We start from the raw sequence: 27,346 nt of genomic DNA on the forward strand, positions 1-27,346 counted from the left end.
AACTGCGGACCAGTTTGCAGTTCGCAGTTGGAAACGCGAAATGCAAACTGCAGACTAATTATGAAATGCATTCTTGTCCGCAATGCGTGCGCTAGACAGTGCTGATCAGACTGCACTTTGAAATTTGAATTGTATACTGCAGCCCAGTTTACAGTTCGCAATATGAATCTCAAACTGCAGACCAGTTTGCAGTTCGAATTCGAATCGCGAATTGCAGACCAGTTTGCAGTTCGCAATTCGAAACGCAAACTGCAGACCAACTGTGAAATGCATTCTTGTCTGCAATGCGCAGGACAGTGTTGATCAGACTGCACGTTGACATTTGAATCATAAAGCGCAGACCAGTTTACAGTTTGCAATTCGAATCGCGAACTGCAGACCAGTTTGCAGTTCGAATTTGAATTGCGAACTGCAGACCAGTTTGCAGTTCGCAATTCAAAACGCGAACTGCAGACCAACTGTGAAATGCATTCTTGTCTGCAATGCGCAGGACAGTGTTGATCAGACTGCACGTTGACATTTGAATCGTAAAGCGCAGACCAGTTTACAGTTTGCAATTCGAATCGCGAACTGCAGACCAGTTTGCAGTTCGCAATTCGAAACGCGAACTGCTTACTTCAGACCAAATTTGAAATGCATTCTTGTCTACAATTTGCCTGGCAGTGCTGATCAGACTGCACACTTGAAATTTGAATCGTAAACTGCAGACTAGTTTGCAGTTCGCAACACGAATCGCAAATTGCAGACCAGTTTGCAGGTCGCAATTCGAAACGAGAACTGCAGACCAACTGTGAAATGCATTCTTGTCTGCAATGTGCAGGACATTGTTGATCAGACTGCACGTTGACATTTGAATCGTAAAGTGCAGACCAGTTTACAGTTCACAATTCGAATCGCGAACTGCAGACCAGTTTGCAGTTCGCAATTCGAATCGCGAACTGCGAACTGCGAACTGCAGACCAGTTTGCAGTTCGCAATTCGAAACGCGAACTGCGAACTGCGAACTGCAGACCAACTTAACTAAAATAACTATTCAACCGTCCTGATTTTTGTACCTTTAGTTGTTAAGCTATCTGTGTTAAGTGAATATCACGGACAATATAGACATTTCGGTATAATGATTTTACTAATTAAATGTGCATCATCCCAAATATAAATATCAGTGTGTAGTGGTTATCATTTAACTATTTCTTTAACAATGCGGAAATTTCATTAAATATTTAAACACCTTTTACCATCGACTTCAATGGACGAATTATTTACTGAGCGTATGGACGAAATTGAAGCATTATACATAAGATTTTTTTTCCATTTCTTATTTTCTTTATATACGTACAGTTTCACTTTCCGACCTTAAAATGTATCTAAATGTATCAAAAAACGTCAGAATGATTTAAACTAAAAACGTTTGGCAGATAGCGCTAAAGCAATTGTTACGTAAATAGAATACATTTTGTATCACTCGCATAATCTGCAAAATGCAAAATAAAATAAATGTTCCTCGTAATAGAAAAAGAACAGGCTAGTAAAATAATATTGACTCCTTTCATCAAACATACATATTCATGTAAGATTTTGAATACTTATAAACGTGTCTTTATTTTTATAAGATGTACATCTCAATTCATGCTAAAATGCATTTAAAGACCAGTTGACTTGATATCAATAACCTATGGCGAATAATGCATTATTCAACATCTACATATGTTACATTGACTAAGCAAACATGATACAAAGACGGAAAATGTTGTGTAATATCGCCTACGTATCGTTTCTGCAATTGCATTATATTCGCTTAATTAATGGCGCATATATATATATATATATATATATATATATATATATATATATATATAGTTGAACCCAGTGGATTAAATGTGTATTCTCTATGAAAAAGGTACAAGAAAACCAGGTTCAGTTTTTTTTCCGGATATTATTGATCCCTGATTGTATAAGCTATTTCTTTTGATGTGAAATCATTTTAATAGCATTTGAATGAAATTTTGGATCGATTATCTTGATAAAATTCCTTAATCATTAAATTGTCTAGTACTTAAAATGATAATATCATTAGACTGGTTGTTATAAACAGTATGAAATTAAATGTAGCCAATCGGACTGAACGTTTAAAATGATGAAACACATGTAAGTTTTTTATTTTTTATTTTCAGGGTTCACAACAGGGCATACAATGACAACTGACAGATATCACCTGTTGCTGTAGGACTTGGTCATTTTTAAACTGACTTATATCACGTGCTGTTACATGTTGTAGTCATTTGACAAGCGAAAAGCGTAAGTTGGCATTTTTCACCAAATATTGATTCCTTTAAAATTACCTAGGCTTTGCTTGGAATTGCAAGCATTTATATATTTTATTTACGATTTCAGTTTATGCAAATAGCACTTTTGATACTTTGTAATCGCTTACCGAAACCTATTTTAGAACGTGAAATTAAACGTATAGTATTTTCGTCGGTTTTCAAGTATACGTAAAAAGTTTCCGGATGTAAAACAAAGGCAGCCGGAAGCAGTAGTTCCGAGATTTTAGCACAATAATTTGACCGTAATTTGTATAATGTTAATAATTTTATTAGTTTATAAAAGCTCTAAATTTAAATGTAATTTGCTGATTGATCCATATCGTTTGATATTTAGTAATTGTGATATTTCTTCCCGTTTAATTATTTATCTCAGAGATTCATTGTGTTTGGATACATTGTGTTCAAATGTTCTGTATGGGTGGTCGTAGCAGTGAAGACTGCACGCATCTACATTTAATCTGAATTATCTAAACTGAATGTTACATATGTGACAAAATAGACCTAAATTATCAGCCATCAATCACTTTATTCTTTAATGTATGAGCTCAATAAGTTGAAAGGAATCTTTGTTTTCTCTTAATATCTTGAAGCAACTTGATTGTTTGAGTAGTTTAAAGTGAAACATATGCTACAGAGTAACGTCTGTAGATTTCTTTCTAGGTGAATATGCATGTCGGTCGATAGAGTGCTATTCAGTACTGCGTCATTCAAAACATAATACCCACAGTCACTATTAAGGGACGACATAAGAAAACAAACGACACGAACGTCGTCGGATACATGCATCAGTAGTTTCGATGTACTTATAACATGACAAGAGTTGTCGTTTAGTTCCAACAGTGGTTAAATCGCCGATAAAAAACGGTAAACTCAAGAACCGATGACAGGATATTCTGACGTCAATTATGACGTCAAAGTTGCCCAATGATGTACGGTTTATTACTATATTTAATGAATTAAGCCCTGCGTCATGTTTTCTCGAACATTTGAGTGGTGATGTTACAATAAAAACAATTTAGGATTTAGTGTGATTCATTGCCTGATATGCCACGATCCATCATTTGGATGCTCGGATATTCGATTTCTGCATGTATGAAAAGTGAACCGTCTTAAACCAGACAATAAACCACGCGATGGCATTGATTATTCCATGTGTATAATGACATTGATTATTTCAGTGCTAATAAACAATGTCGAATTTATCAGCTCTTTGTTTACAATCTTGTTCAAAATGATCTTTCAAACCTGCTAGTGAGGTGTTTCTATTAAGAAAACTTCGATGTGAACAAGTTTTTGTAATATGTATATCAATGTAGTCGCTATAACTATAACCACATGGGGTAGACCCATTTTTCAATATAAGTATGTATATAACTTTGACAAAAGGTCATTTTCATAAAGAAGAGTGTATACAAATGCTGTTAACTGATATGTACTAAGTGTTTGAGTGCAAATAACTATTCATCGACTGCCTTTTTGTCTGAAACTTTTAGACATTGAAGTTCGAGCCTTTAAGTTAACAAAATTTGAAGAATTAAACAGACTCGGTTTCCCTAAATTTGAAACGTAAGTGATATGTCGTCGATATGACTTTCATAAACATATTAGTACATTGCTGTTAAGACAAAAAGGTATCTGCGTGTAGTACTTTAATTATATACAGCAGTCAGATTACTAACCATTTTTATATGGAATCTTTGCCACTACATGTATTTCATTGTTTTTGGCAAGTGTCTTACAACTTCACCGTGTTAATCAGAGGTGGTGGACAAAATTAATGAACTTTAGCTTAATTAAATGATCTCGATGAACCATTGCCTGCCACGGAATTCGAAAGTACGACCTCCTAGTTGAAAACCTTGTCGTAAATCTATTGAAAAGTTTAATTCCCTTTAAAACCGTTAAAGCAGCTGCGCAATGTCACTGCATTTAAATTAAGCAGACTTTATTATGTTCCTGATTGGCTCAGCGATTTGATAAAAATATTCTACCTTAATGCCTTTTAAAGTTCTTAAATCAGTTGTGCGAATTCATTGCATTTAAATAATGACCTTGCTTGGCTAAGCGATTCCATAGAAATATTTTACCTGAATGCCCTTTAAAATTCTTAAATCAACTGCGCGAATTCACTGCATTTAAATTAGGCAGACCTTATTATGTTCCTGTTTGGCTCAGTGATTTGATAAAAACTGTTCTACATGAATGCCTTTTAAAGTTCTTAAATCAGATGTGCGAATTCACTGCATTTGAATTAGGCAGACATTATTATGTTCCTGCCTGGCTAAGCTATTTGATAAAAATATTCCATCTAAATACCTTTTAATGTTCTTAAAGCAGCTGTGTGAATTCACTGCATTTAAATTGTGCTTGGTTTAGCGATTCGTTAAACAAATCTTACCTGAATTCCCTTAAACGTTCTTAAAGCAGCTGCTGAAATGCACTGCATTTGAATTAAGCAGACATTATTATGGTCCTGCTTGGCTAAGCGATTCGATAAAAAGTATTCTACCTCACACAGTGGAAATGAGCGATTAAACTGACAATCACGTAAGTATTGATTGGCCAAGAATTGTGTGGGATATTGATCAAACAATTGAGCAAATTTGACCTGGAGCGAAAGTTATGTTCTAATTAAAAAGATATGTTATTTTCATTCCTGTTAGTTAAGATGACACTTTACAAAACGACTTCCTTTGTTCTCATTTATCAGTCACAAAACAATTAGGCACAGGCACGTAAGATCAATATTGTATTACAACAGCATCGTTAAAAAGGAGTTGATAAGTCATTTATGGGACTAAAGGAAGTAATAAGACTTAGTAAAATAAATCAATGTATTGCTCCTTAAGTAATGATTGACTGATTTGAACTTATCACGACTGCTGCTCGTATCGTAAAGCTTCAGGTGTATAATATACACTAAAAGGTCAATTTACACACACGCATTTTCTGCTGAATTAAAAGTGAAATGTGAATAAGATCCGAGATCGAAACTTTTGTAGCATTCTCGTACTGAAATAATTCAACATCAGACCTAAGGTCTCACACAATAGCTACATTTTTTTACCGTCGCTCCGCTACTACTAAAGTTTACAGAACCTCATCAAATTTATATTTAGTGTTGGAAAGAATTTTATGAGAAAAAAAAAAAACCGACAAAATATCAACGTGTTTTGGTTGTTGATTTCAGCTCATTTGCCGTTTTCAGTTACAAAAAGAAAGACTAGCTATTTAGTGTGTTTACAACCGAATAAATGTGCCGTAATGAGCTGACGCTAGTGGTACTTTTCCAGCATTTAAAGCTTTGGCACAAACATCACATTCGTTTAGTACTTTTTTTTACAAAACTATGTTCTTTTTTACGCCAGGATACGAAAGTGTCTCCATAAACTCGTATCTAAGTATGTTTGTGTCGGAACTCGTTATACATATGTCGCCTTAGAGCAAATGTAAAGTAACTATATCGGAGATAAATTGCTAGATACTATTGTTTCTCGCCTATGCATGACGGGTGTTCACTGCGCTTTTACGAGCTTGCATTGGCATAGGACTACGGTTGTACTGGCATTTCATTCAGAACAAGCCTGGTATTATTTAGAGGTTATTATACAGGGCTGGTTTGCCTTAAGGCGATATTGGCATAATTCTGGCCTAGTATGTCAATATCGCCTTAGTTTACACTAGCCCTGTTTTATAACATGTTTATTGCATATGTTCTACTGTTAAAGTGAAATAAATTAATGTTGCACAGCGTCATTGAATGCTCATGGAATGCGCGGAAATGTAAACATTGTCTGATTATGCTGACGTCATTTCCTTTCAAACATTTGTACGCTAGAATTCCCTGTATATCAGATGGGCGAATTTTTTCCAATAATATAATATCTGGGAGAAATTTCGCCCGAATACTAGCGTACGCCTTTAAAATTAATGCATTCTAGGGCCGTAGTTTCTTTTGTCAACCTTATTTGATCACACTAGAAGAGGAAGCAAGCGAAATTATATTAATTTACTATATATTCTTTTGTAAAATAAAAGTAAGATTGTATAACCTTGACATTGTGTTAGTGGAAGTATAAAATCTTGATGTTTTGCGCAGCCGGAAGTGTGACTGATATGACCGTAAGTGTGCCTGATACCGATATCAGCTAACACGAAAACTAATATCTGCTCATATACTTTTAAAACCAATGCAAATGTGTTACCATATTTAGTAACATGTGATAATGTAGTTAATAACATTTAGTATTTCTAAGTAAACATGCTTGGTAAATTGAAATGGAACTGTTGTTTAGTTCGTGAATAAAGAGTCTCGGGATTGTAAAATATTTTTTGTAAAACATTATTTTATTGTTAATGCTTTTCGCTGGTATTAAAAATGAATTATATATTAAGTCTTTATAAATGTAAAACATTGTTAATTGTGATTGTGAGATCTTACGTGCCACATTCGGAATGACTTTGGATATATTGACTTTGTAAGACAAGTTTACAATTATTGCCAAAGTAACCAGTCTGCGTTAAACTGAAAATTTGTTATTCAATGTCTGCATGCATGCATTTCAAAGAAATCCCCATATGATTTTGCACGTATTGATACATTTTGTAAATAAAATTGTGAAAGCAAATGAGCCGTGCCATGAGAAAACCAACATAGTGGGTTTGCGACCAGCATGGATCCAGACCAGCCTGCGCATCCGCGCAGTCTGGTCAGGATCCATGCTGTTCGCTTTTAAAGCCTATTGGAATTGGAGAAACTGTTAGCGAACAGCATGGATCCTGACCAGACTGCGCGAATGCACAGGCTGGTCTGGATCCATGCTGGTCCCAAACCCACTATGTTGGTTTTCTCATGGCACGGCTCAAATAGCGCAACCAAGCAACATAATAGCAGATTGTGTTTGATCGAGTTTTGTTCGTGGTATGTAATGAAATTGCTTCACCTTACATCTAATCTTAGCAGAGGCCTAAGCGGGATTCTGTTATAAAATTCATTGAATGAACTCCACGATCGCGGAGGGCAATATAACAGTGTTCTGACAGCCATATAGAAAAGAGATGCTGCTGTTATGATAGTTAATTAAATGTAGAAGAGTATTGTTTGGAAAGATAGAACGCGACCAGGAAAACCTGCGTTGATAACTCTCTACCGCCGTTGATCTCTTGATGACTGTTACAATAACAAACATTAATATTTCTTTATGTTACATATAAATTTGATTATAGAGATACAATCTTTGTTTGACGTAATCGCTTTCACATGTGACACTTATGTAACACTCATTACAATAGAGCATGCTGTAACCACACAATAGCTGTGATGCAGACGATAGATCTTGTACTCGAATCATTTAATGATAGTTTTTAAATATAAGTATGTACAGATGGCAAAAAGAGAAATTTATATCAATATGTTGTGATAAAAATTAATTGACATTTGTTTTTAATCTTTTCGTAGCATTGTAGTCACTCGGCAACTCTATAATAATCGTTAACTCTGCACTACCATTATATAAAATATTATATATTTTCTTTGAAGATGATGAACATTTGACAAAATGCTGCAACGAGCGACAGACTTTCATCCAGACGAGAGTAGTAGCTGACAAAATAGTATTGGATAAAAGCGTCTAAGAAATGACAGCCGAGCTATCAATAAATGAACAGTTCCGAAATATCTGCTGGAGAAATTCACAGAATATTAATTAAAGGTCGACAGTTATGTGAATTTATAAAGAAGGAATTATTTTCCTGCGCGTATTTAACAAATTGGTAGCAAACTAGAAAAGAAATGAAAGGCGACAGGAATGTATTTATCAACAGTTCGTGACAGAAATAGTGTCCTATTGGGAGTTATAGAGATGATGTTTTTGTAGGAGATATTGACGAGTTTCTATAAATACTTTAAAAGTAGGAAAAAATTGTAGAGTATGATATAAAAATGTTTCTATAAATATATTGAAATTTAAAACAAAAACATACTTATTTAGATTGTTTTGTATGAGGTGAATATTTGCAGTAAAGTGTTTAAAAACAAATTTTCAACAACAAAATCGCGTAAACACTTGATTGATTTCTTGATACCGAACTGGATATATTTACTATACAGATTGAATGTTGATAATTGAATGCTGATCATTCCGCTGAACAGAAATAATTATAGTGACTTGACTGGAAGAATTGAGACCAGAGTTTTCTCGACACTTAAAGCCTTATTTATGATCCCAACAGCATCTTTAAACTTGACAAGGAGCAGCTATTAGCGAGCAGTTACATTATCGTCCGTCCAAGAGGCGCTTTAATTTCAGAAGTCGTTGGCGCCTTCCCATTAAGGATATAGCTACGTAAGAATGTTCACGTCTAAAACGTAAATAAGTAGATGGATTGCTGTTAAATATTAATGGTGTAACTGATATGGAATTAACATGTGCTTACGAATTATCGGGGAAATATTGCAACAATATTGTTTTCATGAATAGATATTTATGACATTTGAAAAACAAGAAACGTTAGTAACATTCCGTGTTTATCTTGTTACAAAGGCTATTTTAATTAGCAAGATCCCGTTGATGAGACTTTTTAGTACGAATATGGCCATGTGAGCCATTGATAGTTTGAGAGGAAATAAACGAAACAATTGAAAAAAGAAAACTAAGCGAACGTGGATCAAACTCTTTAAATTTTACAAAGTGCTACTTTTTTAAGTGATATAACCTATGAAGTTATCAGTTATGTTTTAATAAAGTGCACAAGACTTAGAAGGAATAGACTTAGGCCGATGCCAGCGAAACCAACATATCTACTTTAAAGTACAGTGACAGTGAAAATGAGTGAAGCAAGTACATTCTTTGACCAGGAAATAGTGAATGCCACTATAATGTGTCCACATCTGTTTGTGAACAGTACCCCTCCAGGTAAGATTCTTTTATGTCTTCACACAAAAATCTACTGTTTGATCATTAAGATATGTATTTTTGTGAATATCACCTTCAATAGTTGCAATGTTGAAAAATTGGTTAGGCTGTACCGTATTATTCTGCAAAGGAAGACGGTTCTTTCGACAATTTTGGAATCATTTTTTATGTCATGTTTTGGCCAACATATAGTTTCCCTGTTAGGAGTATTTGCACAGCAATTTCGACGAAATAAAACCATATTTTACACAGAACATGTAAACATTACAGTATATATATAATTCATATTTGCTCCGGAAGAGATCTGCTTCAGTTCCAAGAAACCTTTGATACAGGTTTACTTTGCTGTGGTCCCAAGATAAATTGAGCCGTGCCATGGGAAAACCAACATAGTGGGTATGCGACCAGCATGGATCCAGACCAGCCTGCGCATCCGCGCAGTCTGGTCAGGATCCATGCTGTTCGCTAATAGTTTCTCCAATTCAAATAGGCTTTAAAAGCGAACAGCATGGAGCCTGACCAGACTGCGCGGATGCGCAGGCTGGTCTGGATCCATGCTGGTCGCATACCCACTATGTTGGTTTTCTCATGGCACGGCTCAATTCATCTTCCTGCATTGCCATGCTCATAATGTCTGTTCAAGTGTCAAATGCTCATTGCGTATTAGATATTTTGACCGACCAGTTATGTGTATCTGCACCGTACATAGTTGGTCAAAAATTCATGACATACTTCCTGTAGACATTACAAATTGCAAGAGCAATGCGTTTAAACAATCCGGTATTAATTTGTTTTGTGTAGTATGTTCCAAAATAAAACAGAAAGAGCTTACTATGAATATTCAGGTAAACCATGAAGAGTCAGCTATAATATGAGAAGCTGATCATCGGGCCAGCAGTGCCTTCTCTGTAAGATCGCTTACCTTGAATAAGTTGTTTAGAAGATATTATTCTTAAACAGAGATTGACTGTTACTCAATAACTTTTGAATTAATCTTAGAGAAAATTATTTCGCTTCTGTCATAAAACTATATGTAAAAAATACAAAATTAATTGACTTTCCTGTCATTGAAATGTAATATATTTTAATGTGTGTTTTCCCCGAATACCAAATTTTCTTTTCTTTTGTATTCAAGATATCTGATTATTTCTGCCGGAAACAAATAAACGTCAGATATGACTGCAATTTTAAAATTCTAGAAATGGTTAACACCATTAAAAGCAGCATACGTTTCCTGTCAAGTGAGTAAGGTTTTTTTTAAGATACTCTTTACCGCAAAATGTCAATCAAATATATGATCTCATTATTCAATAATTATGTCTAATACTTTTTTCTCTCAAACATATATCGTAATGCCGTAATAAAACATGGAATGACTACTGTTTAAAATATCTGTTGATAGCCTTTCACTGTAGATATATAAAATAAAACTTTTTGGTTGTAATACTGTAACGCATTCCCGCAGAATCCTTTGCATTTTAAAGATCCTTAGTAACGGAAGTAAAATTTCGAGCATTCGCACTCTACGTAAAGCAAAAAGATATGGCCGATAGAATGGCTGTACAATTCTTTTGACATCAACCTTAAACTTATATATAACCTGTAGTTAGTTGTTAAAGTACTTTCAACCAGTATTATGACTTGACCCTGAAAAGGTAGCAATATGTCGGACATGACCGCCTACAGTTTAAGGGCCAGAGAAAAAAAGATGGTTCATTTCTCAAAGCATTGGCAAATTACTTTTAAAAATACTTTTGCCTCAGAACAATTATTAAATGTCCCGTTTAATGTTATATAAATTGTTATAAAATTATTCAAGTTCTTTAGCCAATTCTTATTACAGATTTAATGGTACAGATCAGCGCCAATAATTATTGACGTAATGTATACATACCTTTTTGAAAGTTCATTGTGTTTTGCGCTCCATTTGGCCTTAAACCCATAATGGTTATTTGTCTGTAGCAAGAAAACCCTTTAAGCGTCCTTGTCGCCCACCTGCTTTGCTCAACAGGGATAACGCTAGTGTATGTTATCTGTGAAGATTTGATACAAGAAACTGTGTCTGAAATTATTTGCCCTCTGTCTATGATTCATACGGAGAATTTGGCAGTTACTTTCGGAGAACATTTTATGCACAGAATCTAGGAACACTGGTTAGGTTAACTTCCTGTCGTTAAATAACTGAAATACTGTTGAAAAATGGCGTAAAATAAAAAAAAAACTAAAAAAACAAAAGCAAAAAAAGCAACAAAAAAAAAAAAAAAAACAAAAAAAAAAAAAACAAATTAAGCGTGACTTTGAACAAGATTATAAACATCGAACAATAAATCTTTGAAGATGATACCTTCACTTTTGTATTATTGACAAACTATCAAGTGTGTTTATTTAAATATTTTTAGCTTGATAAATGTCTGTTGAAAAGCGAATATTTAATAAAGTTTGTAGATTGTACTTGGAACCGAATTCCGCTTAATAGTTGCAGCATGTTTTAAGAACTTTCTAAGCTCCCATGATTGATGTCGGAATAGATGTTGAAAGCATTTTACGTTCATGTGCAAAGTAATTTTTGAGCTATTGGATAAGGATTTATATGAGCCGTGCCATGGGAAAACCAACATAGTGGGTTTGCGACCAGCATGGATCCAGACCAGCCTGCGCATCCGCGCAGTCTGGTCAGGATCCATGCTGTTCGCTAACGGTTTCTCTTACTGCAGTAGGCTTTAAAAGCGAACAGCATGGAGCCTGACCAGACTGCGCGGATGCGCAGGCTGGTCTGGATCCATGCTGGTCGCAAACCCACTATGTTGGTTTTCTCATGGCACGGCTCATATCATTTATACTATAGGATGTTGAAACACACCTGCTTGAGCGCGGACACATACGACGCGACCTACAAATAGGACCATGTGAAATTATGAATAATTGATGAGAGCTGCATTGTTTGTCGTGTTAAAATTGCTCGTAACTGCACGAATTATATTATCATATTACCACTGTGAATACATTTGCCCGTTTTTAAGACCCGCTAGTTATATTAAGTTATGTTCAAGATACGTACAAAATGTAAACACTTCTGTTGTCCTTTTTCAGTTTTAATTAATTCTGTATCATATAACGTATCAAGCGGAGTAAAATGCGAGAACTACAGACTGTGTAGAGAATTTTGCTATTATAGTAAACTGCATACCCAACTGAAGTTGTGCGAGAAAATATCATGTTCATATTTTAGAATGTTCAAGGAATAGCGGAACAAATGTACATACACCCGTAGCACTTCATAGCCTATAATTTTCAGACGTGTACACGATAATTTTAATGAAAACGAGTTGAATACTGGTAACCTAACTACAAAATGTACAATAATCCGAAATAGAATTTAATAGCGTGACACAAATCATGCGAAAATTGTCTCATAACTGAATTAAAGCTGAATTTCGACAGTCCTGATTAGTACTCTCTAAGGAGACAGGAAACTCGATTCGTGCGTTCAATTATTCTACACAAAAAATGCTCATTGACAAGACTCCTTACAAATGTAATCATTATACATAATCTATTGAATGAAGACACCTTCTTAGAATATGCAGAAATAAAAGTGACCTGGTCAGAAATGCAATAAATGATCATTGCTGTTTTAATGAATAGAAACAGATGTCACAGGTCTATAATAATTCTGCAACCTCCTTTCCTCTAGAATGTCTGAAAAATCTTATGATATAAACACCGAACTAATAAATAATTCATGTTGTTACTGATTCAGAATTACTTTCAAAAATATTATGACTTGACTCGGAAATAATATATGACTGCCAACAGTTTAAAGGCAAAAGGTGGTTCATGTCTCAAAACATTGGCATGTTTCTTTTTAAAAAAGTACTTTCCTTCAAAATGATTATTAAATGTCTTGTTAAATGTTATGTAAATTATCATAGAATTATTCAAGTTCTTTAGGTGATTAAACCAATTTTCGTCATAGAAATAATGGTACAGGTTAGCGCCAGTAATTACTGGGCGTGATATACACCTTTTTTGAAATATCAATGTATTTTGAGCACCATCTGACTTTAAACCAACAATGGTTATTTGTCTATAGCAAGAAAACCCTTTTAAGCGTCTCTGTCAACAGGGATCGTAGTGTCCTAAGTCAGGTAAACCATGAAGAGTCAGCTGGTCCTGGGTCAGGCGTATGTTCTCTATGACGATATGAAGAAAGAAATTGTGTCTGAAATCATTCCGCCTCTGACTTTTGTTGAGAAGTTGGCAGATACTTGCGGAGAACAGATTAGACCTGCCCAAGTCCAGGAACACTGGCTAGGTTTACTTTCTGCCGTTACATAACTGGAATACTGTTGAAAATGACGATATAAAATACAAAAATGACAAATAAACTAGATTATAGATATCGAATAATAAATCTTTGAAAATGATACCTTCCCTTTTATATTATTGACTTATTGAATAACTATCAAGTATGTTTATTTAGAAATGTTCAGCTTGATAAGGCGAATATGTAATAAAGTTTATGGAACTCAAATTGCGGTTAATAGTGACAGCATGTTTTAAGAGTTTTCTAAGCTTCAATGATTAATATTGGAATCGATGTGGAAGACATTGTACGTTTACTTGAAACGTAATTTATGAGCCATTGGATCAAGATTTATATCATTTATACTGCAGGATGTTGAAACGCACCTGCCTGACGTGTATGACCTCACCTACAAATATGACCATGTGAAAATATGAATAATTGATAAGAGCTGCATTGTTTGTCGTGTCAAAATTGCTCGTAACTGCACGAATTATATTATAAAATTACCACTGTGAATACATTTGTCCGTTTATAAGACCCACTAGACAGTAATATCAAATTATGTTCAAGATACGTAAAAGAAAATGTAAACACTTTGTTGTCCTTTTTCAGTTTTAATCAATTCTATTTCATTTATGAACTTATCACATGGAGCAAAATGCGAGAACTACAAATCTGTCGACTATGCAGGGAATTTTGTTGTTTGCGATGGAGACTGTATTTTTCAATTGGACCTCGTGAAATTTGGTCAGAATGATTATCTTGATGAAGTCTTGATCGAGTTTGCAACCCGGTCATCCTGGGTCAAAAGTAGGTCACTAGGTCAAATCAAAGAAAATCCTTTTGTATGCGATAGAGACTGAATTTTTCAATTGATCTTTATGAAATTTTGTCAGAATGATTGCCTTGATAAAATCTAGGTCAAGTTTGAATATGGGTCATCTGGGGTTAAAAACTAGGTCATTAGGTCAAATCTAAGAAAATACTTGTTCAAACTCAAGAGACCACATTTTTGGTCCAATCGTAATGAAAATTGGCCAAAATATGTGTTTCCATGAAATCACTAGGTCAAACATGTTTACACTGTTATGGTATGTTTCTCAGGTGAGCGACTTAGGGCCATCTTGGCCCTCTTGTATACTACAGGAATTTGAAACACACCTGCCTGAGCGCGGACGCTTTTGACGCAACCTACAATTAAGACCATGTGAAATTATGAATAATTGATAAGATCGAGCTGCATTGTTTGTCGTGTTAAAATTGCTCTAAACCACATGAATTATATTACCACTGCGAATAAATTTGCCCGTTTAGTATTATTGAATTATATTCAAAATAAAAAATAAACTTACACGGAAAAGAAAATGTACACACTTTTGTTGGCTTAGTTTAGTTTTAATCAATTCTATTTCATATAACATATCAAGTGGAGTAATATGCGAGAAATTCAAATCTTTCAATTGTGCGGAGATTTTTGAGAAATCGGAGCTACATTGCAGTAAACGGCATACACAAATAAAGCAGTGCGGGAAAAAAATCATAAAATCATATTTTGAAATTTTCAAGGAATAGCGGAACAAATGTATATACACACGTAACACTTCATAGCATCTCTTTTTCAGACTTCAACTCAATATTTTTTTAATGAAAACGTGTTAAATATTGGTTTCAGGACATTAAATTCTAATACATCTTTAAATATGCACAACATTCTTATCTTGTTAAACACGTTCTCTTCTAACTACAAATGTACAATATTCCGAAATAAAATTTAATAGCGTGACACAAGTCATGCTAAAATTGTCTCATAACTAAATTAAAGCTGAATTTCGACAATCCTGATTAGTACTCTCTAAGGAGCCAGGAAACTCGATTCATGCGTTCAATTATCTTACACAAAAAATTATCATTCCCAACACTCCTTACAAATGTAATCATCATATATAACTAATTGAATGAAGGCACCAGCTTAGGTTAGCCAGAAATTAAAGTGAAATAAAAGCGATTTCACAGGTCTGCGATAATTCTGCAACTTCTTTAAAATGGAAGTGAATAGTTTATAGCATCAATTGACGGATTACCTTTACTAAGGCTTTTAAAATTCGACACTTTACATAACTTTAGTACTCCCAGAAAAAAATAGGGATTTCAGAACACTCATTCAGTTATTTTTTACTCAGAAAATATTTCTTGCTCCTTACTCATGTAATCCTCACAAAAAACACAACAAAACGGTTTACTTTAGACATCTACATGGTACTTATTTTATGCATAAAATACAAATGCTGACTCTTACCGTTTTAAACGGATAAAGTTGGATTTTACTTTCAGTAAGTAGGACTTTATGCATAAAAAGTAGTAGGTATTTTGACATTCGCATTGTGGATAAAAAAACTTCCCTGTGATAAAACTAGTCGTTATATTTAATTTGAATGTGTTTCATTGCTGTGGGTCATTTAAACTAAACGATAGATTATAATAAGCTGAAATGGCACAAGATGCTAACAGAGAAGCATTTTGTTATATTTATAACCACATCATTTTCAACAAGGCTGATAGCATAAATAACCGTTTATAACCTATCTAAAGGGATAGTTAGGCAACAAAATATTACTCCGTATTCGTCATATCATGTAGTTAGAGAAGTATTCATACAGTGGGTTATTCCCTACGTACCTTCTATGTACCAAAAAGTACATTCACATGCACAATAAAATGACTCATTTCTTTAAAGGGCTGATCAGGCAGTTTTAGCCAAATCTTAGTTGTTACAATATTTGCCTTATCTACTTCCAATATATTGCTTTAAATTGCACATAAAATGACTCAATACTTAAAAAGAGCTAACCAGGCAGTTTTGGTCAGATCTTATTTGTTACATTCGGAGCCAGCATTAATTTGCCTTATCACGCTATCGCCAATATATTGCTTTCACTTGCACATAAAATGACTCATTTTTTAAAAAGAGCTAATCAGGCAGTTTTGGTCAGATCTTATTTATTACATTCGGAGCCAGCATCAATTTGCCTTATCATGCTATCGCCGATATATTGCTTTCACTTGCACATAAAATGACTCACTTTTTAAAAAGAGCTAACCAGGCAGTTTTGGTCAGATCTTATTTGTTACAATTGGAGCCAATATTAATTTGCCTTATCTACCTCCAATATATTGCTTCTAACGAAATTGTAAGAATTCGGTTTGTGTTCCGGCTGCATACATGAATCGCTAATCGGCTGAACGAACACGATATCTTACGGTAATGGGCCCGTATTGACGATCGGCAATTTCCGTGTGTATCTTCCGAATGCGATTCGGCATCCTTCGGTCATAACAGGAAGTTGTTTTTATAACAAACGGAGAATGCCGAAATCGAATACGGTGAAAACGTAAACTACGGAAATTGTCGATTGTCAGTACGGGTTAACAAGTACCTTAAATAAGTGTTAGCTTTTCTTCTATTATTTAATTTAAAGCAGCTGGTGAGAGTAATACTGGTGTTGGTAGGTTTTTACAAACTTCAAATTCAACGTAAATAGTGTTTAGTTTCCGGAAAGAAAAGACATGTCAGGTCGTTGAATGACTATTTTTGCATTATTTTTTTTTGATTGATTTCTTATTTAAAGAAAAGCCTTTCATTTGCAACAATATTTGACTGATTTTGGCGAGTTTTGTAAATAAGTCTTGCAATTATCTGTGTGGTGTAATTCAATATTGATGTTCTTTTGTTGTTGCTTTTTTCTCAAAATATTAGGCTTGTCAAATGCAATTCAGAAATTGCTATCGCCTGACACGAAAACGTACAGAATAGATTTGCAGAGCTAATACGAGCTTTAATGCTAGATATTTATAGAAAAAGAAGCAAACCCACATCATATCTTTTACAATGAAGCTATCAGTTTCGCCTGTCATAAAAACATGCCAAATTAGCACCAATCTATCCGTTAACAGAAATAGTGATTTCGTAAGGAACATGAAATGACATCGTTCATCTGATCTTATCTCTTCTACGCATTATGGAGACATTATCAATTGGCACTTCAATTGGGAACATCCCCATCCAAATAGTGGGGGATTTAAACTACTAAAACTAAAACCATCCCTCCTGTCATATATTTTTGTATGTACAGTATAGTAGTGTCATAAAAAGAGATACTGTTAATCTGAAAATGAGAAAAAATATCCGAACTATTAGTATTATCTAACTGGAGTTCCCGGGGATAAATAGTATCCACTAATTGAGCCAAAACGGACTTAAATGTTTACAGTCATATTTATATATAAAATGTTTCAAATGTTTTTTTGAAACCAAACAGAGTTTTAGTGAAATCTAAAACAATTTCATTGACTTAATTCAGCTGTCTGAGCAGACTCTAGATAATACAAACAACAATGACTGCGGGCAAAGACGAAAGAAATAGTTTTATTCGTCTATACACAATGTCCTTATTAAAGATTCGGTTTACTCATATCAGTCACATCACGCAGTGAATGCTGGGAAGTAAACTTTACGATTTTTTTAATACGTCGTTGTATACGTACTGCTGTTAGAATGATTAGAAAGCTTGGTAATTAGAAATAAAAGACAAGCAAAACTTTTAAAGAACCACCACGACTTAGTGGCCTACTTTTTTACGCCCACAAAAACTTCATGAAAATCATTCTTATTATACAGGTAACATACAGCTATAATACAAGTTTTCAGGTGGACAATTTAGGCCCAGTTTGTCAATTTGTACTTAGATACTTATTTCTCATTTTCTTCATTCAAAGCATGAATAATTACCATCATGGAAATACAAAAGAATACAGTTATTTTGTGGTGCCTCTTTAAAGTGATTCACGCCATTTTCAATGGACAGGTATTCTTATTTTATTCTGATAGACATTTCAGTGTCTATATGTTTCGTCTAGGTTAAGGCGAGCTCAATAAACAAAGACGTGTACATTATACAAAATGTCATTGACTTAAAAAGTAATGATACAAGCTGTATTTGTAAATACAAATCACGTTCAAAAAGAAATAGCATTACAAAACCGCAACTCAAAACACGTGGACATGCACACAATCTCTACACACAGGTGCGCGCACAGCACGCGCACACAGACAAAGCAAAGACACGAGGACAAAACGAAAAAAAGTGGGACACCGCCTTGGATAAGGTCGTTGCAAAACACCACTGGGGGCCTTGAAACTGGTTTACCTTGATTACAACCATGTTCAAAAGTTATAGTAAATGATTATCCTTCCTAGGTGAATCCATAACACAATGGCAACAGAAGGCATGAGATGTAAACACACAAATGTTATTGCTTTAAATTTGCAGAAGATGAAAGCAGAGTGAAAAGCTTGCGAAGAAGTATTGTTTTTCCTAGGTACGAAAATGGATTAATAATTATAAAGCGAACTCAAATGTCTCTTTTAATGTAACAAAACCTTCTTTATATTTAGGTTTAAGCCAAGGTAGTGACAGGTTTGACTGTGTGTTTTAAACGCACGTTGTTTGGTTTTAAAATAATTCTATCATGTTTTCATGTATGTTTGCATTGACATGATTTATGAATGTTTGAATAGACTTTGCCATCTTGTACAAGCCGTGATGTACCTATATTGACCAAACAAGCGGCGATATTTTGAACTTCATACTTAAGGTGAAGTCCATGTTAGAAATTCAATAAACACATTTTCTGGAACACAGCTTGCCTATTATTTGATGTGTTTCAAATCTACTCTGTATAATGTTACAACATAATAAGCAGTTATTGTAATTACGGAAGTTCTATTGCCAGACATCAAATCGTAACGGAAGGTTAAGTGGTGAAATAACGTTTAAAAAACATTCACTGTACAAAAACAACTGAAGTAGCATAATGACCGTCTGCTATTAACAACACCTGTCATATGACCAATAGTACAGTACAAAGGTATTTTGAAAGCGTACAGGGCGTAACAAGTATATATTTTTGCAATGTATGAACGAGAAGGCTCTATTCCGACTGGATGACTGTCTTTCATTCTGAATGTTTACTTGCACGCATCATTACCTACCATAAAAAAGGACTGAAAAATAATCATTATTTTTTGTTGTTGTCAGCAAATAGATTGATATCGTACAATAACAAGCCAGTCATTGAACTTGTAATATTTCATACTTTCATGCAAGCCTCTTTGACCGACTTCAGTTGTTCATACTTTCATGCAAGCCTCTTTGACCGACTTCCGTTGTTCATACTTTCATGCAAGCCTCTTTGACCGACTTCAGTTGTTCATACTTTCATGCAAGCCTCTTTGACCGACTTCAGTTGTTCATATTTTCATGCAAGCCTCTTTGACCGACTTCAGTTGTTCATACTTTCATGCAAGCCTCTTTGCCCGACTTCAGTTGTTCATATTTTCATGCAAGCCTCTTTGACCGATTTCAGTTGTTCATACTTTCATGCAAGCCTCTTTGACCGACTTCAGTTGTTCATATTTTCATGCAAGCCTCTTTGACCGACTTCAGTTGTTCATACTTTCATGCAAGCCTCATGCAAGCCTCTTTGACCGACTTCAGTTGTTCATACTTTCATGCAAGCCTCTTTGACCAACCTCAGTTGTTCATATTTTCATGCAAGCCTCTTTGACCGACTTCCATTGTTTTTTTTTTTAAAATAGCAAGTTGTACAAATGAAAATTCATTTGATTACCAAATAATTTATAGCCCAAATTTCAAATATATCTTATAAAATCTTCTCAGATTATCAGGTGACATCAATACTATCGTCCAGTTGTCCATTTGTAATTCTTCCAAGCATATGAAAGGATATTCATATAACTTGTTACAACTATGTATCACAAGTTCAGTGTCAAGGTCATAGGTCAGATCTCAGTTTAGATAAGCATTACTTCCTGTCCGATCCATATATGTTCAATCCCGGAAAAGGTTCTTAGTTTGGCAAACATGTTAAACATAATGCGGCGGCATACAGAACACAACTTCAGGTGGTCACTTCAAGGCAGGGTTATCATTATTATCACTATCATTATTATACCCCCAGATACAAAGTCAGTGAGGGCGTGACGCATGTCCGTCTGTCGGTCGGTCCGTTCGTCGTACAGGTCTGTATCTTCATGGGATGATTTTCATAAACCTTGGCTTTTGTTATTAAGCTCATTAAGACTGCATGCAGAGCGCACGACTCGGGTCAGCAGGCTAAGGTCACATTTGGAAGTCAAACAATGTTTAGAGCGTACAACCAAGGTCACAAGATCCAAAGTCAATGTCAGACTTAGAGGTAAAATGTTTAATAGCTAAATTAATACATTTAGATAATAGATAAAGCTTGAAAATAGGCGGTATGAATAACTTTATGCATAGTGTGTTAGGATCCATAAAACAAAAACAGCTTATTATGAATATAAAAGCAAATCCATGCAGAGCTTTACAGAGAAAAAAAAACCCGATAACATGTCATTTATGAATTTCTCAAGTTAAGCAGTGCGACAAGATGGCATTTGTTTCTTATCAGACATTCTGTGGATGTAGTAGTTGTAAATCTGAGAGAAAATCTTTTCGCCTTTCTAATGCAGCTTCGTATAATTCAATATAAAATACATTACTCCTTAGCAGAAGTAATTGCAAGAAATATCGTAATCAAATCGTAAAGAAGATCCTCTCGAAGACTTGTATTCTAAAATACCACATTCAGATAATTCCAAATGTAGGCGTCAGTGTCTGTCGTTTAGCGTGTCGATTTCACAGATACTAAAACCATCAAATGCAATTTAGAGGCATGAACACAATAAGTAGCTGGACTTTTTTAATTCTACATAAAACACACCAAGACCCATTATTTGAAATGTCTGTAACTTACATTTTCTTAAAGAATATTGTCACTGCTGAATACAAATTAAAAGAAAAGTTGGGGTCATGTTTGATGCAAGAAAGATATATTCAGTCAAACAAACACACCGTAAAATCAGCTAAAAACTGGGAACCCAAATTGTAGTGGCGGTGTATGACTAAAGATTCACAGAACAGAAAAACCTGAGAACTACTTGAATCCGTCTTTATGCAACTACTATTTTATCGTGCCATGTTCCTATTTAGTGGCTGTATACCTAGAACTAAGTACCGCAATAAATAAGTTAACTCATCGAATTCAATGTTCTTTCAATTTCACATGTGCAAGAAATTGGCGTTCTTATAATGATTTACATTTTTGTTTAGATACATATATTGTGTGTTTTGTTTCGAGTACTAACTTCTATTTTTTGCTCAGGTGAGTTTTTCTGATCGCTCGATGTCCGGCGTCCGTCGCCCGTCTTCTGCCTGTCGTCCGTGAACATTTAGCTTGTGTATGCGATAGAGGCTGTATTTTTCAAATGATCTTCATGAAATGTGGTCACAAGATGCTTACAGAGAAGCATTTTGATTACCTTGATGAAATCTAGGCCGAGTTTGAAAATGGGTCATCTTGGGTCAAAAACTAGGTCACTAGGTCGAATCAAGGAAAAACCTTGTGTATGCGATAGAAGCTGTATTTTTCAATAAATCTTCATGAATTTTGGTCAGAATGATTATCTTGATAAAATCTAGGCCGAATTTGAAAATGGGTAATTTGGGGTCAAAAACTAGGTCACTAGGTCAAATCAAGTATGAACCTTGTGTATGCGATAGAGGCTGTATTTTTCAATTGATCTTCATGAATTTTTGTCAGAATGATAACCTTGATGAAATCTAGGCCGAGTTTGAAAATGGGTTATCTGGGGTCAAAAACAAGGTCACTAGGTCAAATCAAGTATAAACCTTGTGTATGTGATAGAGGCTGTACTTTTCAATTGATCTTCATGAATTTTAGTCAGAATGATTGCCTTGATAAAATCTAGGGTTAAAATAGGTTAAAATATGGGTCATCTAGGGTCGAAAGCTAGGTCACTAGATCAAATCAAAGAAAAACCTTGTGTATGTGATAGAGGCTGTATTTTTCAATTGATCTTCATGAAATTTGGTCAGTATAATTGCCTTGATGAAATCTAGGTCAAGTTTGAATATGGGTCATCTGTGTTTAAAAGATAGGTCACTAGGTCAACTCAAAGTAAAACCCTGTGTATGCGATGCATTTTGCAATTGATCTTCATAAAATTTGGTCAGAATGATTGCCTTGGTGAAATCTAAGTCAAATTTGAATATGGGTCATCTGGCTTAAGAAACTAAGTTACTAGGTCATATCAAATAAAATACTTGTTTAAACTGAAGAGACCACATTTTTGGTCCAATTCTAATGAAAATTGGCCAGAATATTTGTTTCCATGAAATCCCTAGGTCAAACATGTTTACACTGTTATGGTGTGTTTCTCAGGTGAGCGACCTAGAGACATCTTGGCCCTCTTGTTTACAATTGTGCTAAAATATCTTACCATTTCAATCAAAAACAAATAAATGTCTGAACAGAATGTGATGAAGTAATGTACACTATTAATCTACAGCAAACGTTTTCTGTCAAGTCAGTAAGATTCAGTTTTTAAGTTACGCTTAACTGCAAAGTGCCAATCAAATATTCGTTCTCAACATTCAACACTAATACTTTTATTCCCCGCAAAAAAATCATGATGCAATGTTAAAGATGCTTAACGATGAATGAAGAAGATATCTGCAATTTCTTTATTACTGCAAAAAAATCTGATAGAATCCGAATCTGTCAGAAATTGAGATAAAGTAGCCTATCTATGTTACAACTCTTTTGGTACATTAGTATAGTGTTGATTTTTACAGATTTTATTATTTATTGTGAAGTCGTATAATATGTTGAAACAAAATTGTTTATTGATGTTCGGCCATTTTTCTCTAATGAGATAATAAATCCGAATTTACATGAAATCAGCAACAAAAGCAGAATAAATTAACATTATAATCCTCGAAACATCGACTTCTATTATCATCTTAGTCATAAATCATACGAGTTATTGAAAAGTTGATTCCAAAATACCAACTATTTAAAGAGGAGATGAAAAATAGCGATGTATTAATGAACACGGGCATTGAAGCCTTTAATTATTAATTGCCAAAGCTATCATTTAAAAATATATATCTCAAAGAGTGGTTTGTCGTGTAATAAATACATTGTTTAGATTTCAAATGCGAGGTAATTATTTATCGTTATATATTATGTAGAGACTTACCCTTAGCCTTCTTTGCACAAGGCAAGGGAAACAGTCTGTTTATATAGTGAAATTGTTGAGTGAACACAGCTTGTTAATCCTAATCATGTCCATGCTATATCAGTGCAAAGGACAAATAACATATCTATGTTAAATGCTATGCATGATAACACAGACATGCATCTAACAGCCCTGCTCGTTGATTTTCTCATGTTTCTAGATATTTTTCCCATACTTTGACGCATTTATATGAATAATAGAGATTGTTCTCTTTCCAGCAGTAGCCTTTTCAACATACTTTACCTTGTGAAATGTTGTGGGTTTTGAAAACAATCGTCTGTTCGTTGACAAATTTCACCACAGAAAATGTCACACTTTCCCAAGGGCATTAACTTATTTGAGCTTTACATAGTTTTCTGTTCAGATTGCAAATCCATGTGGCAATTATGCATGCTTTTTCCCTGCCTAGAGATAAAAAGTGCATAGTTTGCACGAGGTTCTATGTCAATAGCCACCTAAATCTACCATAAAGTCTTAGCGGAGTTGTCTGCATTTTTTTTCAAAATATTTTACCAGGGACCATTTTTTTTCAGCTCAAATAACTCTTTTTCAGATAATGATATTTTAAATCTATCAATCTACATACTTTGATGCAGTTAACTACACATATGTCTAAAATGTATAGTTCTTACTTTAGGTTTGTATTTTTGGTTACACTGCCTATATTATGTTTGAGATTTCACTCAGTAACACCTTTAGTATGTCTCTTGGCTTGGTCATTTTTTTAAAAGTGTCGCAATGAAGTGGACGTAGACTATGTAATTATGTGTATCTGGCTCCAGATTAAAACAGAAACAATTTTATGAATAAAAAATAACATGAATTATAGCTATAATAATAGTGTTTGATTAATGTATTCCGATACTTAAAAATGTGGTACCGTCTTTAACTTTAACACGTCTCTCACTGTATAGGCTGCAAATAAGCAAAATATGCACGTGGGTGTAATTTGTTAAACATGTATGCTTTTGTAAATATTGCATAATAAGATCGCTAACCAAACAAAAATATTCATATATCACCCTCGGACATAAATAACATGGTAAAAACTATCTTATAAAAGTCTAAAAATGTTCAGACATTTGGCCATATGATGTCTACCGAATATGGCGTCTGCTTCTTAGCAGTACGTATTTACATCACAGCCATTAAAGTAGCACAGAGGAAATGCATGAGAAACTCGAGTCATACTTTAGAAAAAATATTTATCAGTGTTCAGTTCCATAGATACCCAGAACAATAACAAAGGGCATATCTCCTTTTGATCGGTACTAAAATCTGTAGAAAGACCCTTCGATGCAAAGAATGCAACCAAAAAGAATGATAACAGACTCGGTTTGTACATGTATGTTATGTGCGCTCATTCTAATTCAAAGTGCATACTGAGTATGTGGACATTAATGTAGTAAAGGGAACACAAATTCATTACTTTTGTTTTGAAATTGTATTATCAATGTGGGAATATATTCCAGCAGAGAAATTGACTGTCAGTCTGTAACAGTTACTACTGATTAAATCTAGGAGAAAATCCTTCGCTTCTGCAATACATCTAGATGTAATTCAATTTAAGATATATTAATCTCGAGCAGAGTCAGTTGTTAGAAATATTAATCTCGAGCAGAATCAGTTGTTAGAAATGTCAAAATCAAATCCACTACAAGAGCCGCCATTGGAAGACTTTTCCTAACAAATCTCGAATTTAACTTATTCCAAATGTAGTCGACACGGTATGCGTTTTGCAAGTCGATGGCAGGTTTTGAATAAAATCTTTGATCATTAATAATCCTAATTAACATGAAATCTGCAACACTATTGGATTAATCTAATCATACTCTATATCGGAATCGACGAGTAAGACATTTTATGTTGCGTTGCAGCTTTATCTGTTATTGCTATCGCATAAGAGTTTCTTCCGCTTATGGTACTTTTTAAAAATATTATTGAATTTGTCTCACCTGTCTTTGCTGATGGGGCTATTTCTCCTACAGATGAGGACCATCTGAGACAATGAATAATTGAGTATCTACACAGTTGGTCGTGTTACAGTTACTCTAAGATGAACACATTTTATAATTTTATTTATTTCTTTTTTCCTAAGACACACTGGTATTTTGAATCTGTTTCAAGAGTGAAAAATGACGTAAACATGCAAAAAAATATACAATTTAATTAGTTGTGTTTTTAGGTTGAACTAGATTTTAGTATGATATATGAAGTTGGGCGCAGGGCAGGTTATACAATGTTTTCAATTATGCTTACAAATTGTCTTTAAACTTGAGACGAATAGGCACACCTGCTTTTAGTCGCATATCCTGTGAATCCGTATTAGAGAAATCTTCATGTTGTTGGAATGGGCAAGTGAAAGCATAACAGATGTATATGAATACGTTGCAAGTCAAAGTATATAATTTCTGATTACCAATTAAGTCCTTCTTACGACTGAAATAGGACACTCAGTTTTAAAATTTCTCCAGTTTAAATGGCTTAAATTTTCATTCTGTTTTAACCTTTTCAGTATTAACTTCAAATGATCAGCTTGACACAAAATAGGAGTTTGTAGCATGAGGCCAGATATGTGAAAATTTACATTTAGTTTCAAGTTGATTACCCTCTAACGTAAATACAGCATTAGTACTTTCTACGGATCCACGAAACTCAATTCACGCATTCAATGATCTTACACAGAAAATGCTGATTCGCAGGAACCCTTGCAAATGTAATAGTCGCCAATGACCACTTGAACACAGACATATACATATCTCAATTTCCGAAGATCGACCTGGCAATACGATTACTGGCAATTGCCACTTTCATGATTAAAGTCTTCACAAAATGTATAAGAAAATCCCTTGGAAGCATAGAACGCAAAGTAGGAAAAAATAAACTGATATTTTGCTTGAGTTATCAGTGAACCGAATAATAGATTTTATGGCATAAAAAGTAGTTAGTATTTGAGCGTTGGTTGTTACCATACGAGATCCATTTTATTAAAGCTTCAAAAATGCCTCGAATATTTTATGCGATGACGTTGTTTTACCTTCGGACACAATTTCTGTTTGCACTCGCTGTTCGAAGTTTCATGAAGATTTCCAACACTTAACTCGATATAAGGTGTCTTAAGGTGCTGCGGAGAGAAAATACTTGAAACTATCTTTTCAAAATGAGACATCTTGCCATTTTGATTACAGATCGAACGATGTAGTGCTTTTGAATTTAAGTCCATTTCGCTCAAAATTTCGTGATTAGGTCACTGACTTTAAATAACTTGTTCCTCATCGAATTGACTATGCGCATTGAATTCTTCATGTGAGGAAGCCATCCAGCTGACTTATGGAAGGTCAATGGTTTTACCTAGGTTCCCGACCGTGGTTGAATAATGCACGGAGGGGCACTTAAGGTCTGTATCCACCATCACAGCTGGAAAGTCGCCATATGACCTATTATTGTGTTGATGCGACGTTAATCCCAACAAAAACAAAACAAAATATTCGTATATTTAGACATTGGTGCCTTGTATATACTGTATATGTCACTATTTTCCGTTATATTTGCAACTTGCAGTAGAAAAACTAACTCTGATTTCTACTATAAAATGGTT

The 27,346-nt window shown here is 34.4% G+C and overlaps 1 protein-coding gene across 6 annotated transcripts in view; it reads left to right on the forward strand.

Annotated features, from left to right (window-relative positions):
• LOC123531486 (corticotropin-releasing factor receptor 2-like) overlaps positions 1-27,346 on the forward strand; it is a 124,878-nt gene that overhangs the window by 64,654 nt on the left and 32,878 nt on the right. For all 6 annotated transcript variants that reach the window (XM_045312497.2, XM_045312496.2, XM_045312495.2 and 3 more), the window contains exons 2-3: positions 2,172-2,295; positions 7,864-9,238. In XM_045312497.2, coding sequence (XP_045168432.2) covers positions 9,151-9,238 — 88 coding nt within the window. In that variant the 5' untranslated portion in view covers positions 2,172-2,295; positions 7,864-9,150. The remainder of the gene's footprint in view (positions 1-2,171; positions 2,296-7,863; positions 9,239-27,346) is intronic.

The sequence above is a fragment of the Mercenaria mercenaria genome, chromosome 11 (assembly GCF_021730395.1).
Source record: "Mercenaria mercenaria strain notata chromosome 11, MADL_Memer_1, whole genome shotgun sequence".
NCBI lineage: Eukaryota > Metazoa > Mollusca > Bivalvia > Venerida > Veneridae > Mercenaria > Mercenaria mercenaria.